Source organism: Staurois parvus, unplaced genomic scaffold (genome assembly GCF_062004578.1).
Source record: "Staurois parvus isolate SC_StPar_1 unplaced genomic scaffold, SC_StPar_1.0 ptg000006l, whole genome shotgun sequence".
Taxonomy (NCBI): Eukaryota; Metazoa; Chordata; class Amphibia; order Anura; family Ranidae; genus Staurois; species Staurois parvus.
In genome coordinates, this window is record NW_028317802.1 from 12,788,189 (window position 1) to 12,803,225 (window position 15,037).

At 40.6% G+C, this 15,037-nt stretch overlaps 1 protein-coding gene across 1 annotated transcript in view; it reads left to right on the top strand.

The window, feature by feature from the left end:
- Positions 1–15,037, top strand: part of LOC149474352 (uncharacterized) — a 66,419-nt gene that overhangs the window by 39,103 nt on the left and 12,279 nt on the right. Inside the window, exons 9-10 of the mRNA XM_089661620.1 lie at positions 6,124–6,212; positions 6,383–6,520. Coding sequence (XP_089517746.1) covers positions 6,124–6,212; positions 6,383–6,520 — 227 coding nt within the window. The remainder of the gene's footprint in view (positions 1–6,123; positions 6,213–6,382; positions 6,521–15,037) is intronic.

The window sequence follows — 15,037 nt, forward strand, 5'->3', positions numbered from 1 at the left end:
AGGTATAGTGTAAATAAGACAATTTATTGAAGACTAAACAACACAAACGCAGTGCAAGGTAAACATAACACAGTGCAAACAACCCACACCCAACAGATAACCATATATACAATCAAACGTAGTCGGGCAGGCCGGGTCGGTAGCAAACGGGCAAACAGGGTACCAGGAGCGAGCGGAAGAGTGGTCAGGAATAGCTGAGGTCAGGACAGGCGGAGTTTGTTCAGAGTCAGGATCAAGGCAGAGTCAGGATCAGGCAGGAAGCAGACAGGATGCAGGTACAGGGGCTCATGGGAAACATACACCAAGGCACTGACTGCAGGTCTGGCCATTCCTTAAAAACACCTCCTGCAATCAGCCTCAGGTGATGGCTGATTGCAGGAGTGAGCTTCTGGTTGCAGTTTACTACTGCTTTAATGAAGATTCTATCTACAATATTTCTTTAGAAATGAGCTTATTGAAAGAACCGGCATTCCACCTTTTGAATCAGGGCACTGTGGCATTTTATATTGAGAGGTGTATATACCACAACATTTGTCAGCCAGTGCCTAGGGAAGTAGGGTTGGATGGGAGAGCATCAAAATGTGGAAATGAACTGGAATGCCATTTCCCTTAGTTTGTTTCCCCTCTTTTGGCCAACCCTGTACATGTGTTGCCTAATTTGATAAAAGAACTATAGAGAGGAAGGTGGTGCAGGGGATGTTGGGAGGAGTCGCAATTCTCTTTTCTTTGTTCATAAAATAGGAAATTGCCTCTTCTTTTTCTTGTTTTGTGGTCTTCACAGTTAAAATGTTGCTCTGCTCATAAAGCATGCTCTATGCTGCCTGCATGGCAGCTATATTTTTACTAAAATAATTACAATATATGTAGTGCTACCCCCCGTAGGGGTCGCTGGTAATAGCTGGTTCTTCCCAAATAGTACAGAGTCTGGCCGTCCCCACAAGCACCAGTTCATGCATACTGGCTCCAGTAACTCAGTCTAGGGGATGTCTTTTTGAAATTTATTGCTTGAAGAACTTTTAACAGGAGAGGGGTTAGGGCATGGGATACTCGTGCAAAACGCTTGCACAGTAACAGTCTTCACTATGCTCCTATAAACAGATTCTGCTGAGGACACTGAGGAATGGTATTGTACTATTGAATGCTATGGAAGAAGTACTCTGAGATCCTAAGAGAACCCTTTCAGTCCATAGCTACCTCTGGCGCTTACATCCCAAATGCACGCAGCCACCAGGGATCACAATTCAGGGTCAGTATTCACAAGTCCCCAGGACAGCTGCACACCTTCCAGCTTCCTCCAGACACAGCTCAGTGAGGGAGGCAGTCCTTCTGTAGACCAGATCCCTTATGCTCCCACAGCCAATTCCTCAAGAAAATCACTTCAGGCTCTCAGCTCTGCCACTGCTGAGATCTCAAATAACAGCTACACAGTCCACAGGCTGCTTCAGAGGGACAACAGCCCCCTAAGGCTTGGAACCCTTCTAGAGAGGAAAAAGAACAATCTGCTCAGACCACCTGCACATGTATCACATCCTCAGCCACCTTCTGGATACACCTTCCCAGGGGATTGGGGCATGATAAATATTCAACTGATCATTTGAAACTCCCTCCCTATGCTCTGGAAGCTTCTTCTGGAGGCAGGGGGAAGCAATCAAACTCTCAACTTGTGAAACCCTGAGCAGACCAAAATAAACAATCACTGCTCCCTTGACTACAAAAAGAGCCAAACACCAAATTTGCCTAGCATCCTACTCTAAGGGTGCTAAATATACAAGGGATGGAGCTTGTACAGATGGGCATCATCTTTCTGGTGTGCCTAGGACAGCAAGACATCTAAATCCTGAGCAATGCTGAGTTCTTCATATACTGTACATGTTAACTCAATTACTGGTATAAACATTTATGTCAAAGGAGAAGGGGGCAGAGAGTAAGGTATGGCCAGGCATTCTCCCACTTAGCACAGGGGATTAGTAGTTTTTTTTTATTGGGTTTTGCAACCTGGTCTGTTAGATTGTTCACCTTGAAAGCTACAAATGTAGGCACCCACACAAAAACGGGTCTTCATATTAAAACTGAACTATAGACAAACAATCAAGTTTGCATTTAAATGCATATATTAAACTTAACTGCCAAAGACCATATTATTCAGTTCAGCCAATATTGTGATTGGGATACCTCTGCCAGCCAGCATAGTTCCTGTCCACCAGGGAGTTTTGGGTGTTTTTTTAAACTGGCCTTACACTGATCAAAATTCAGCTGGTTCAGCAGGGATTGGCTGATTTGACATCAGTGTGTGCAGCCAACTTTGTTTGACAGACATCAACAACATGAAAAACATGTTGAATCTGACAGAGGCATAATGTCCTGAGAGGGGGGGGGGTAGGGAATTCCATTTTTTTTAAATCTGTCTCCCAGCCAATGAGGACATGGCTGTTTTTAGTGGGCAGTGAATGTAGCACCCTCCTAAGTAGCTAGGGGGAGCTAGACTACAATTGTTAGCTAGCGCTGAGCAGCAGCCTGGGAGTAATATCTATTAGGGGTCAGTTTGTGGTCATCAAAGCTGAGAGGTTCTGCAGACCAGCCCTCTGAAATTTCCCCCTGTTATGGAATGTTTGGGAAAGGTCTAGAAGCAGTGGCTGATCTGCACTTTTGAGTGAGCATGGCCAATCCACAACAGGACTCCTGGCAAGGGGCCAGGACAACCCTTAAAAGCGATTGAGCCTACTCAACAGCAGGAGAGTTCGGGTGGAAGAGAAAGAGAGATGTGAGAGCCTGGAGGCAGGAGCCTGTGAGGGGGCACAGATGGAGAGAGTCTCACCTGCAGGCAGAGGACCTTGGAAGGCTGAAAATGTGGGATTTCACCGGCCCCTTAGAGAGGGCCACCTGTGCGACCTAGCTAGAAGGCCTGGTAGCAGCCACAGACCTACCAGCAGCACAGCAGGGACCAAGTGAGTAAACCTGCACCCCCTGGACCAGTAAGGGGAAAGGAGCACTCTGGTGGGAAACTGGATTAGCTTTTAATGCAGGACTGTTCACACAGTAGTGGCAGGCACTGGTTCCCCCACCCAGGGATTCACCCAGAACTTCTGGATAGAGGAGGATCTGGAGTCTGGGGTGGTACATAGGGAGAGGCTGGCTAGCTCAACAGAAAAGGATTTTCGCTGTAAATACTTGTAAATAGTTTCAGGAAGTTTGTCCTCATTTCCATTTCTATTGGGCATCCTGTGAACCTCTTACCCTATCCAATTTTATCATCCCCTAATAAAAGATACAAGTCTGAATGGAAAATGCGTGTTGCTTAGCTGTGCAAGGCTATAATCTATTGCAACTCCAAAGGGGGTATTGCTACATGAGTACATGCCCTGATAAAGAAAATATTGTAAAAGTCAATATAATATTTACTGACAGATTGACACATTAAATTGTATTATACCTGGAACTGTTTTTTTTCAGAGTAGAATTACACAGTTACAATCAGGACAAGACAGATAGAGCTTTAACAAACATTTCTGTAACACTTATCTAGCAAGTGTTGGGTGCACTGTCTGATAGATAATTCATACAGTGAAAACCACAAACTTGGATCTCAAGTATTATCCCAGAAATGTGTTAACGCAAGTTATAGGTGAGAAAAGGATGTCAGATTAATTCTAGTTTCACAAGTTTCACAATGACTCGAAGTAAACTAGGGAAATGCAGGATATTTTCTCTTTAATTTTTGTTTTGGTGGACAAAATATAGAGATTTATATAATCTGTCAAGCGGGGCTAAAATCAACAGCCGGGTGCTCCTCAACACACTGCATGTTGGTCGGGTCACTGTAATAGTGATGTCAATGTAGCACTTCCATAGACACTGATTCCTAAATATGTATTACTGTATCTGTTCTACTTAGTAAGTACTGTTGATATGGTAGATTACACATCAGATGCCTGGAGTCAGTTTAGCTGGCTTCTTGTAAATCCATTTCGTCATTAGCATTAGCTGCCAGTGTGTTTTCTCCTGCTGAGTGTCTTCTTGATATTCCGTTTTATCTATCACCATAGCAGTTACTATGGTGTCATATTGTATTTTAAATGGTATACCACAAAGGAAGTTTCTTAGGTCATAATTTATCTTTAATAGATGCTTCCACTGATAAACATACAGGCATGCCTCGGTTTACGAACACCTCGGTTAATGTAATTTTCTGTTTACGAATGAAAATCCACTGAAAATAATGCCTCGGTTTACGAATTTTTTTCACAATACGAACGGATTAATTGGTTTTTCAGATTTTTTTTAATCATGTTCCTGTACTGGACTATGCTTTTAAAGTATACTTCATAAAGAGTTTTGAACAGATAAGACTTTTTTTTATTTTTTTCTGACCTCCAGAACAGATTAATTGGTTTTCAGTGCATTCCTATGGAAACCGCGTTTCGGTTTACAAATTTTTCGCAATACGAAAAGTCCCGCAGAACAAATTAAATTCGTAAACCGGGGTACGCCTGTATATGAATTCAGTCTGTACAAAGTGTTCTTGCAAAAGATACATATTCTTCTAATTCCATAGAGGTGTATGTGTGTGCAATTTGGGTTAAAGCAGAATTGCAGTAGACAAGGCAGCCATATATCCTTGCATTGCAGCCTTATCTTTTGATTTGCTCTTTTCCATTGCTAACATTTTCTCCTTTGTTTCTTCTGGATCAGTGTCTTCTTTGACTATTGGGTGGCCAATGATGATGTATCTCCTACACATGCTCACTGGAGTTCCATCATCTTGCTTCCAGATGCCAGAGGTGGTTTGAGGGTGTACACAAAGCAAAAAATTACTACCAGAGCTGGGAGTTTTTGGCAGAATAAATATATAAAGTATCTTTTACCAAAAAGACTACCTACTGGCAATGTTTTTCCTGCTTTAGTTCGACTTTAAGTAGAAGTAGCTACATGGAAGTATTACTTGATGTGACCTATGTTGACAACTATTCCTACTTGAGCTATTTCTGCCACACTATGATTGTTGATGATGAAATAAATTAAAAGCAGATCCATCTGGGACACTGAAAACCTAAAGGGTATTTTGGCTAATCTACTGTAGATGTACTTTAGATGATATGCATATTGGTGGTGGAGTATCTTGATTCAGGCTTTGATATAGAGGGATTAAGGGATCCTGATTTCTGGATTTAATGGAGCTTGCTGATATGGCGTGTTGGCTGGACTGTTAGTGGTTGTAAACCACAAATATGAAATATGAACAAAGCATATCCCTCTATAGTATGTACTTGTCTCAATCCAGAGCACTAAGTGTCATTTCTGGCCATTGCCTTGTTCCTCTGCTATCTGCATGAGCCACTTCTGACCAGTTTTCCTGACACCATGGGAAAAATAGTGACAGAGGAGAGCACAGCCTGTGATTGACAGCCTTAGCTCTGTTCCTGTGTGCTGTGTGAAGGGGGTGTGTTCCTTCCCTTCAATCAACTCTCAGAGCTCTCCTCATTGATGTACCTTCAGCTCTCCACCCCCTGCTTTTCAGAGCTGAGAGATCCAGTGTAGATTCTGCACTTTGAATGGATGTAGGAGAAAGATGGCTGTAGATAAACAGGTACAGCTTATGTAAGAGGATTTGTTTAATCTCTGTGTATCATCCGAGGCCTGTCACTTCACTGGGTATTTACATCCACTTGAAGTTATTACAGTATGATTCTAGAGATGTGTAGTACTATTTAGTTTTTGTTTCTGTAGACTCTTATCAAATATTTTAAGAGGGAACTGCACATCTGAAAAAAAAAATCTGCATTTATTGTTTGTATTATTTGACAATATGGAACATATGTACTTGTAATACCAATGCTCAAGTACTCAATATAAGATATAAATGTCTAAATAAAACTGATCTAGTTCTCAGTTGTCTTTAGGCAGGAGGTTGTCTGTGTTGCTGGTGTATCACAACACACCCATTGATTACCATAATACATGTGAAATCTGCATTATGTTTGTCAATCACCTTGTTACATAACCCAGATACCTTGGACAAAACTGGAATTACTAGCTAATCATAAATATATTTATGTACAAATTGCTTTCACTTGACTCATATGTCATTAAACCCAACTGATAGTTTTGAAAACTCTTTTTGACCAGGGGAGAAAAATTCAATCAAGAACAGTGACAATGAAACTGAAAAATCTAGTTGCAGACATTGCTACAATCAACAGATGGCCACTAACAAGGTATATTTCTATTGTAAAGTTTCATTCAAAGACAAAAATTGTAAAGGAAAACAGCTTCTGCTATTCTTTCTCTTTAGTAAACCTACAATACTCTCATAACCATGCGTCATAGGTGCACCCTGTAGTAAATATTTATTTATAAAATATATACATTTCTTATTTTATGGCAGAAACCATTGTCAGAATGTCTGGGCATAGAGTTAGAGTTCTCCATGGCACGGGCAAGGAGAGAGTGGCTGAAGAAACAGCACAGAGCTCTGATCCATAAAGAAATGACAGTTCTGGAGCAAGATGGGTACACACAAGAGGTTAGTCAATCATCTGAGGGTCATTACAGAAAATTTACAATGGCACTACACTGCATCTGCACAACACAAACCAAAAATGCTTTTTAATTTTCAAAGCAATCTCCCCATCCATCCATGCCTTCACGCTTTATTTTGCTGAGAAATTATTTTGAAAAACTTTCTGGTATTTCTGTCAGTGGCATTTCTGAGCTAAGGACAGATGATTTATGTATCATTTACTTCCTGGAATCCATCTGCCCTTAGCTCAGGCTTATGCTGAGCTGAGAACCCTCCCCTCCTGAAGACTGCTGGGATGCATGACCTCATGTGTGTAGGCAAGGAAACTAGGAAATAATGGAAGAAATAAAAAAAAAAAATAAGTTTAAAACAAGTACGTAAAATATACTTTATCTATTTGCTAATGATAGCAGCATAAGGATTAAAAATAGTCAATGTTGATTGAGAAAGTGAAGTTCCACTTTAATATTTGTAACCTCTGTTGTATAAAAAAACGTATATATATAAAAATTGTAACCGTTGGTTTCAGTCAGTGGCACGAGCATGTGTGTACAGGTCTCTAATTTTTAAATAGAGATTCTCAGATTTATCCAATAGTCACCCCGGATAACAAGACTGGCTGAACATAAAAGAATACTTGGAAGTTAACCGCTTTCCTGCTGCCCCTTAGTAGAAATACTGCTACAGGGTGGCAGGGCCGCGCAAAATCACGTATATATACATACATATATATATACAGTGGGGCAAAAAAGTATTTAGTCAGCCACCAATTGTGCAAGTTCTCCCACTTAAAAAGATGAGAGAGGCCTGTAATTGGCATCATAGGTAGACCTCAACTATTAGAGACAAAATGAGAAAAAAACTCCAGACAATCACATTGGCTGATTTGGAAAGAAGTTATTTGCAAATTATGGTGGAAAATAAGTATTTGGTCAATATCAAAAGTTCATCTCAATACTTTGTTATATATCCTTTGTTGGCAATGTCAGAGGTCAAACGTTTCCTGTAAGTCTTCACAAGGTTGGCACACACTGTTGCTGGTATGTTGGCCCATTCCTCCATGCAGATCTCCTCTAGAGCAGTGATGTTTTGGGGCTGTCGCTGGGCAACACGTACTTTCAACTCCCTCCAAAGGTTTTCTATGGGGTTGAGATCTGGAGACTGGCTAGGCCACTCCAGGACCTTGAAATGCTTCTTACGAAGCCACTCCTTCGTTGCCCGGGTGGTATGTTTGGGATCATTGTCATGTTGGAAGACCCAGCCACAATTCATCTTCAATGCCCTTGATGATGGAAGGAGGTTTGCACTCAAAATCTCATGTTACATGGCCCCATTCATTCTGTCCTGTACATGGATCAGTCATCCTGGTCCCTTTGCGGAGCAACAGCCCCAAAGCATGATGTTGCCACCCCCATGCTTCACAGTAGGTATGGTGTTCTTTGGATGCAACTCAGCATTCTCTCTCCTCCAAACACGACGAGTTGTGTTTCTACCAAACACTTCTATTTTGGTTTCATCTGACCATATGACATTCTCCCAATCCTCTTCTGGATCATCCAAATGCTCTCTAGCAAACTTCAGATGGGCCCGGACATGTACTGGCTTAAGCAGGGGGACACGTCTGGCACTGCAGGATCTGAGTCCCTGGCGGCGTAGTGTGTTACTGATGGTAGCCTTTGTTACGTTGGTCCCAGCTCTCTGCAGGTCATTCACTAAGTCCCCCCGTGTGGTCCTGGCATTTTTGCTCACCGTTCTTGTGATCATTTTGACCCCACGGGGTGAGATCTTGCATGGAGCCCCAGATCGAGGGAGATTATCAGTGGTCTTGTATGTCTTCCATTTTCTAATTATTGCTCCCACAGTTGATTTGTTCACACCAAGCTGCTTGCCTATTACAGATTCAGTCTTCCCAGCCTGGTGCAGGTCTACAATTTTGTTTCTGGTGTCCTTCGACAGCTCTTTGGTCTTCACCATAGTGGAGTTTGGAGTGTGACTGTTTGAGGTTGTGGACAGGTGTCTTTTATACTGATAACAAGTTCAAACAGGTGCCATTGATACAGGTAATGAGTTGAGGACAGAGGAGCCTCTTAAAGAAGAAGGTACAGGTCTGTGAGAGCCAGAAATCTTGCTTGTTTGTAGGTGACCAAATACTTATTTTCCACCATAATTTGCAAATAAATTCTTTCCAAATCAGCCAATGTGATTGTCTGGATTTTTTTTCTCATTTTGTCTCTCATAGTTGAGGTCTACCTATGATGCCAATTACAGGCCTCTCTCATCTTTTTAAGTGGGAGAACTTGCACAACTGGTGGCTGACTAAATACTTTTTTGCCCCACTGTATATATATATATATATATATATATATATATATATATATACATGATTTTGCATTTCCCGGTAGGCAGGCATGCAAGTGCCCTAGCTGCGCTGCCATTGGTGGCCTCAGCTGTCGATCAACGGGTCCTGGCTGGTGATTCCCCGCTTGCACCCGGCGATCTCCGAGTATCACTGACGGGGGAGAGAAACAATACAGATCTCTCCCCTGTCAGCTCCTGCACATTGCTTTGTATTACTCTGCATAGCAGAGCAATACAAAGCAATGTGCTGACACAATGAAAGACACACACAGCACACAGTAAAACTGCACACAGTTAACCCTTTGATAGCCCCAGATGTTAACCCCTTCCTTCCCAGTGTCATTAGTACAGTGTCAGTGCTTTTTATTAGCACTGATCACTGTATTAGTTTCACTGGGGATGTCAGTGACAGTTAGTCAGTTCCCCTCCAATGTCAGAATGCCCACTGCAGTCCCGATATAAGATCGCCACCATTACTAGTATAAAAAAAAAAAAATAATAGCAAAAAAGTCAAAAATATAGTTTTTTTCTCAAAATTGTCGGTCTTTTTTTTGTTTATAGCGCAAAAAATAAAAACAGAGGCAATCAAATACCACTGAAAGAAAGCTCCATTTGTGGGGAAAAAGGACATAAATTTCATTTGGGTACAGTGTTGCATGACTATGCAATTATCAGTTAAAGTGACGCAGTGCCGTCATGCAAAAAATGGCCTGGTCATGAAGGGGGGAAAATCCTCTGGAGGGCAAGTGGTAATGGGCAGCACAGTGGCTAAATGGTTAGCACTTCCACCTGGCAGTACAAGGGTTGTCGGTTCAAATCCCAGCCACGGCACCACCTGCCTGGAGTTTGCATGTTCTCCCTGTGCCTGCGTGGGTTTCCTCTGGGTGCTCCGGTTTCCTCCCACACTCCAAAGACATGCTGCTAGGTTAATTGGCTGCTGTCTAAATTGTCCCTAGTATGTGCATGTGTGAATGTGAGTTAGGGACCTTAGATTGTACGCCCCTTGAGGGTTAGGGACTGATCTGAATGTACAATATATATATGTGTAAAGCGCTGTGTAAATGGACGGCGCTATACAAGTGCCTGAAATAAATAAATATTATAGTTATATGGTCCTTTAACCAAACAATGCTCACTTAACAATCCATCCACAGCCCTGTCTTGCCATTCGTGGGGCTGCGTGATTGAAGCAGTATCAGCAGATCCTTGTGATGTCTGACAGGCAGTGCTGGGTTAAAAGACCGGCTGAACAGAAGTATATTTTTTGTCAGGTAGATCATCTCACATATATTTCACATATTTTCTTTGTAGATTTAGCCAACTCCCTACAGTGCTGATTTAGTGTTCTGCAAATAACGTATTACAGGACTATTGTTAAAAATGATCTCTCTTCCATTGTTGGACCAACACTGTCATCAGCTTAAAGCTAATATAAATCGTTTTTGTAGAAACAAAAGACAGCTTTGTTATGGAGATATGCACAGCTTCGGGAATTTAGCACACTGGCTCAGCATGATGCATCTGCGAACAAGATGTCTGTAAAGATTTTACTGACACTACATTCGAGGAGCAGCAGAGTCTAGAATTATAAACACATTTTCACCATTAATAAAACATGTTCATAATTGAAAATGAAATACCCATCTACCACTGTATAGAAAGAGCCCTATAGAGGCGCAGACTATGGCAGTTTTGGTCATTGTGTGGCTGCATTGCTGCGTGGGCCCACTGTAGCCTTAACTACACACACTGAATATTAAATGGAGGGTATAAACACAGAACAACTAGACAAGAAACTGCAGTTCTGGGCAGATGTTCATTGAGGAACTTGCCAGCCATGGCCACAATGCATTTAAATGTTTCTATCTGGAAATGATAATGGTTTTGGGTCAATGTTTATTTTTTTTAAGTTCATGTTTTTCAAAGGGAAACTAAACTCTCCTATTCATTTCAGCCAAGGAAGCTGCCATCTTAGTCTCTGTTTGACCTTAACCACTTCAAGTCCGGACACTTTCACCCCCTTCCAGTCCAACTTCAACTTTCAGTGCTTTCACACTTCCAATGACAATTGCGCGGTCATGCAACACTGTACCCATGTGATTTTTTTTAGCATTTTTTTGTGACTGATAAAACTTTATTTTGGTGGTATTTATTCACCACTGGGATTTTTTTTTTTTTGCTATATAAATGAAAAAGTCCAAAAATTCTGAAAAAAAGTGTTTTCTTATAAAATATTGCAAATAAATAATCTTTCTTCATAAATCTTGGCCAAAATGTATTCAGCTATCTTTTTTGGTAAAAAAAAAAAACTAAATTAGTTTATAACCAAAAATTATAATTTAAAAAAAAACTTTTTTACATTTTTTTTAAATATTATTATTTATGTTTTTTTTTAACATACTGTCACCCTAGCAGTACAGTGAATAGTGACACTATACTACTTGTGGGAGGTGTTGAAGATTTTTTTTTCTTTTTTTACACTGATTGCTTTTACACCCATAAAGGCTGTAAAAGCAATTATTATTATTATTATTATAATATTAATTTCTATTTTTTACACTGATTGCTTTTACAACCATAAAGGCTGTAAAAGCAATAATTTATATCTCTCTCTGGCTGCATTCTTACAGCCATTGAGAAATACTGTGCAAGCTGTGATTGGTGACAGCTTGCCACATGGTACAAGGCTGTTGTGAATAGCCTTGTACCATGTGACCTCTGTGATTATTCATAGATTTCACAAGTAGTAAACAATGATGTCAGGAAGTGACATCTTGTTACTACTGCTCATGTGATCACTAATTGGCCAATCAGTGATCACATGAATCGGGACCTCACACAGAGGTCCCATATAGCAATCGGTGTTTGGTGCTGCACACTCCCAGTTAGTGCGCACAGGCAGTGAATGCAGGTGATGTTTAGAAACGTCAACTCGCTTCGGCAGTGCTCCCGTCCGACCGTTTATAGACATGGGCCAGAAGGGAAGTGGTTAAAGTGCAATGATGCTGCACATATGATCAGTTAATGACCCCAACCATTTTACCATATGAAGAACCTCAGGAGAGAAAAAAAAATCACTTATTGGTACACCCCCTACACAAAACACTAAACAGTTAATACAATTTTGAAAATCCTTACCATTTAGGAGAAAAGTCTAATTGAATTTTCATGACCTCATCTCCGTAATTAAAAAAAAAAAAAACCAGCATCTGCTCTAGTGTAAAAACAGGGATTACGTCATATCCTCTCTCTGCAGTAAAGTGAAACTACAGTTCCCATCAACCACAGGGAATTGTAGTGAATGTGGTGGGTACACTAGGCCTGTACATGTTGAATGTATCTGAGAGTCCCGGTCCGCCCACCACTGCAGGTGGGGCTGAATTACAACACTGCTTCTTGGAGAAAGAACTACAGAAGGGATGTGCAAAGGGATATGGTTGGGGGAATAGGATGCATAACAGCCACTGGTTTTAGAAACAGGAAACTAAAAAGGAAAAACAGTTTTATTTGAAAATGAATAGGCTATTTCAGAGCAACTACTGAATGAACCAGAAGATGGATGACATATTCAGTAAAAGTAGGAAATCAGCAACAAGAACATGCAAAGAAGTTTTTGCATGGAGTTCTACTTAAACCCCTTCGCGCCGGTCACATGATCGGAAAGGTCCCAATCGCAAGGAGAGATCGGGACCTTTTCATGAGACGCCGACACGTGCTGGGAGTGCGTAGGGCGCACGCTCTCAGCACGTTTGTTTACAAATGGTACGCAAATATACGGCCGCTCGATGTCAAGGCCCAGCCACCTAGAGGACGCATATTTCTGTATGCTTGGCATGAAGGAGTTAAGAGCACAAGCAAATATGACAGTTAGCATTCCCGGCACGTTCTGGGAATTTAACTCTTTTTTGAAACTGTTAAATTGATGGATTTATCTCCACTTTAAGGGAACTTGTCATAATAGAAAAATTGCTGTCGTTGCCGACTGAATGAACGCAATTACAATCCCTTGGCAGATAACTTTTTTTTTATAAAGGGGCTTAAGTACAGATCTAAATGCCTTGTTAAAATCTGTATGTCATTTTTTTCTTTAATCTAAACACAGCTCTATAATAGCTGTGTCCATGTAAACAACAGTGTTTAGCAGCACATTTCAACACTGTGTTTTGATCTGCAAAAAAAAGTCAGTCTCACATTTCAGGGTGCATATTTTGGAGTCATTTATGCAAATTTATATAACATGTGCTAACAAGTGCATGTACAGGTGTACATTCATTCTTGTGGCTGGAATATGTGATTCTTCTAGCCACTAGAATGAATTTACATTGTACATGCATAAACATGCATACATACGGTAAGCGTTATTACATGCATTTTTTACACTGCATCTTTCTGACAGTTTTTGGGGCAAGATTCAGTGTTGACAGGTGTAATTTAATTACATTTGTGTGCATGAGACCTTGTAGTAAAATACACATATCCTTTTGGTGTGCCCACCCCTTCCACTATATCACGCTGATTGAAGAGGAACTTCACAGAGTTTAGCAGCAATTTCTGGGAAGGGAAATGCAAACTGATAAATTTACCTCAATGCTGTCACACAGTGACTTATGAGCATACAATTTGTATTTGTATTATATTTGCGCTTTCAAGTTTCCAACGTCAGTGTGTGCAGACGTCCCCCACATGCGTTGTGTCATAAAAGTGCCTTGCCTAGCCAACTATTATTTCCTCTCCTTTCTATGCTTTCCTTAATGGGGCTATGTAGATACATGTAAGGATACATGTAAGGAGCCAAGAAATTTCTGTGTCCATGTGTATTTGTTATCATTATTCAGCACTTTTCAACTGTCCTTAAGAGGTCAGTAGTATATTCGGAACCAGGAAGTTTCTGCATCCCTGCATATTTTAGCATCATTTAATTTTGACTGTTTTTTACAACCCCAAATCCAAAAATGTGGGGACGCTGTATAAAATCTACATAAAAAGTGAATGCAACAATTTTCAAATCTTATAATCCTTTTTTTAATTACACAGAAAATAGAAAACATATCAAGTGTTTAAACTGAGAAAATGTACCATTTTAAGAAAAAAAAATAGGTAATTTTGAAATTGATAGCAGCAACACATCTCAAAAAAGATGGGACAGGGCCATGTTTACCACAGTGTTGCATCACCTCTTCTTTTAACAACACTCTGTAAATGTGCGGGAGCTGAGGAGGCCAGTTGCTGGAGTTTTGGGAGAGGAATTTTGCCCCATTCTTGCCTGATATACGATTCTAACTGCTCAAAAAAAAACTGTTTTCTTTGTCATATTTTTCATTTTAAGATGTGCCAAATATTTCCAATTGATGAAAGGTTTGGACTTCAGGCAGGCCAGTTAAACACCTGGACTCTTCTACTACAAAGCCATGCTGTTGTCATAGATGCATTATGCAATCTAGCATTGTCCTGCTGAAATATGCAAGACCTTCCCTGAAAAAGATGTCATCTGGATGGGAGCATATGCTGCCTGGATATATCTTACAGCATTGATGGTGAATTTCTAGATGTGCAAGCTGCCCATTCCATATGTTTTCAACTGAGCAGTGATAACAAGCCAGGAGGTCCCTCTCCTCTTTAGTCCAAAGGATGCAGCACCCATGGTTGCTAAAAACAATGTCAAATATCGATTCAACTGACCACAGAACAGTTCTCCACTTTCCAAAAGACTATTTTTAATGAGCTTTGGCACAGAGAAGATGGCGGCGTTTCTGAATCATGTTCAGATATGGCTTCTTATTTGTGTGATAGAGCTTTAACTTGCATTTTTGGATGGCATGGCAAATTATGTTCAGAGACAGTGATTTTTGGAAGATATTCCTGAGCCCATGTTGTGATGTGCACCATATTCATGCCTGTTTTTAATGCAGTGCCATCTGAGGGCTCAAAGATCATGGGCATCCAATATTGCATTTCGGCCTTGTCCCTTGAGCACAGAGATTTCTCCGGATTCTTGGAATATTTTGATGATATTATGCACTATAGATGATGATACATTTAACGTTTTTGCAATTTTATGTTGAGGGACAATATTCTGATATTGGTATCTGGTAGCTTTTCAGATTGATGAACTTCTGCCCATCTTTACTTCTGAGATACTTTGACTCTGTAAAATGCTTTTTA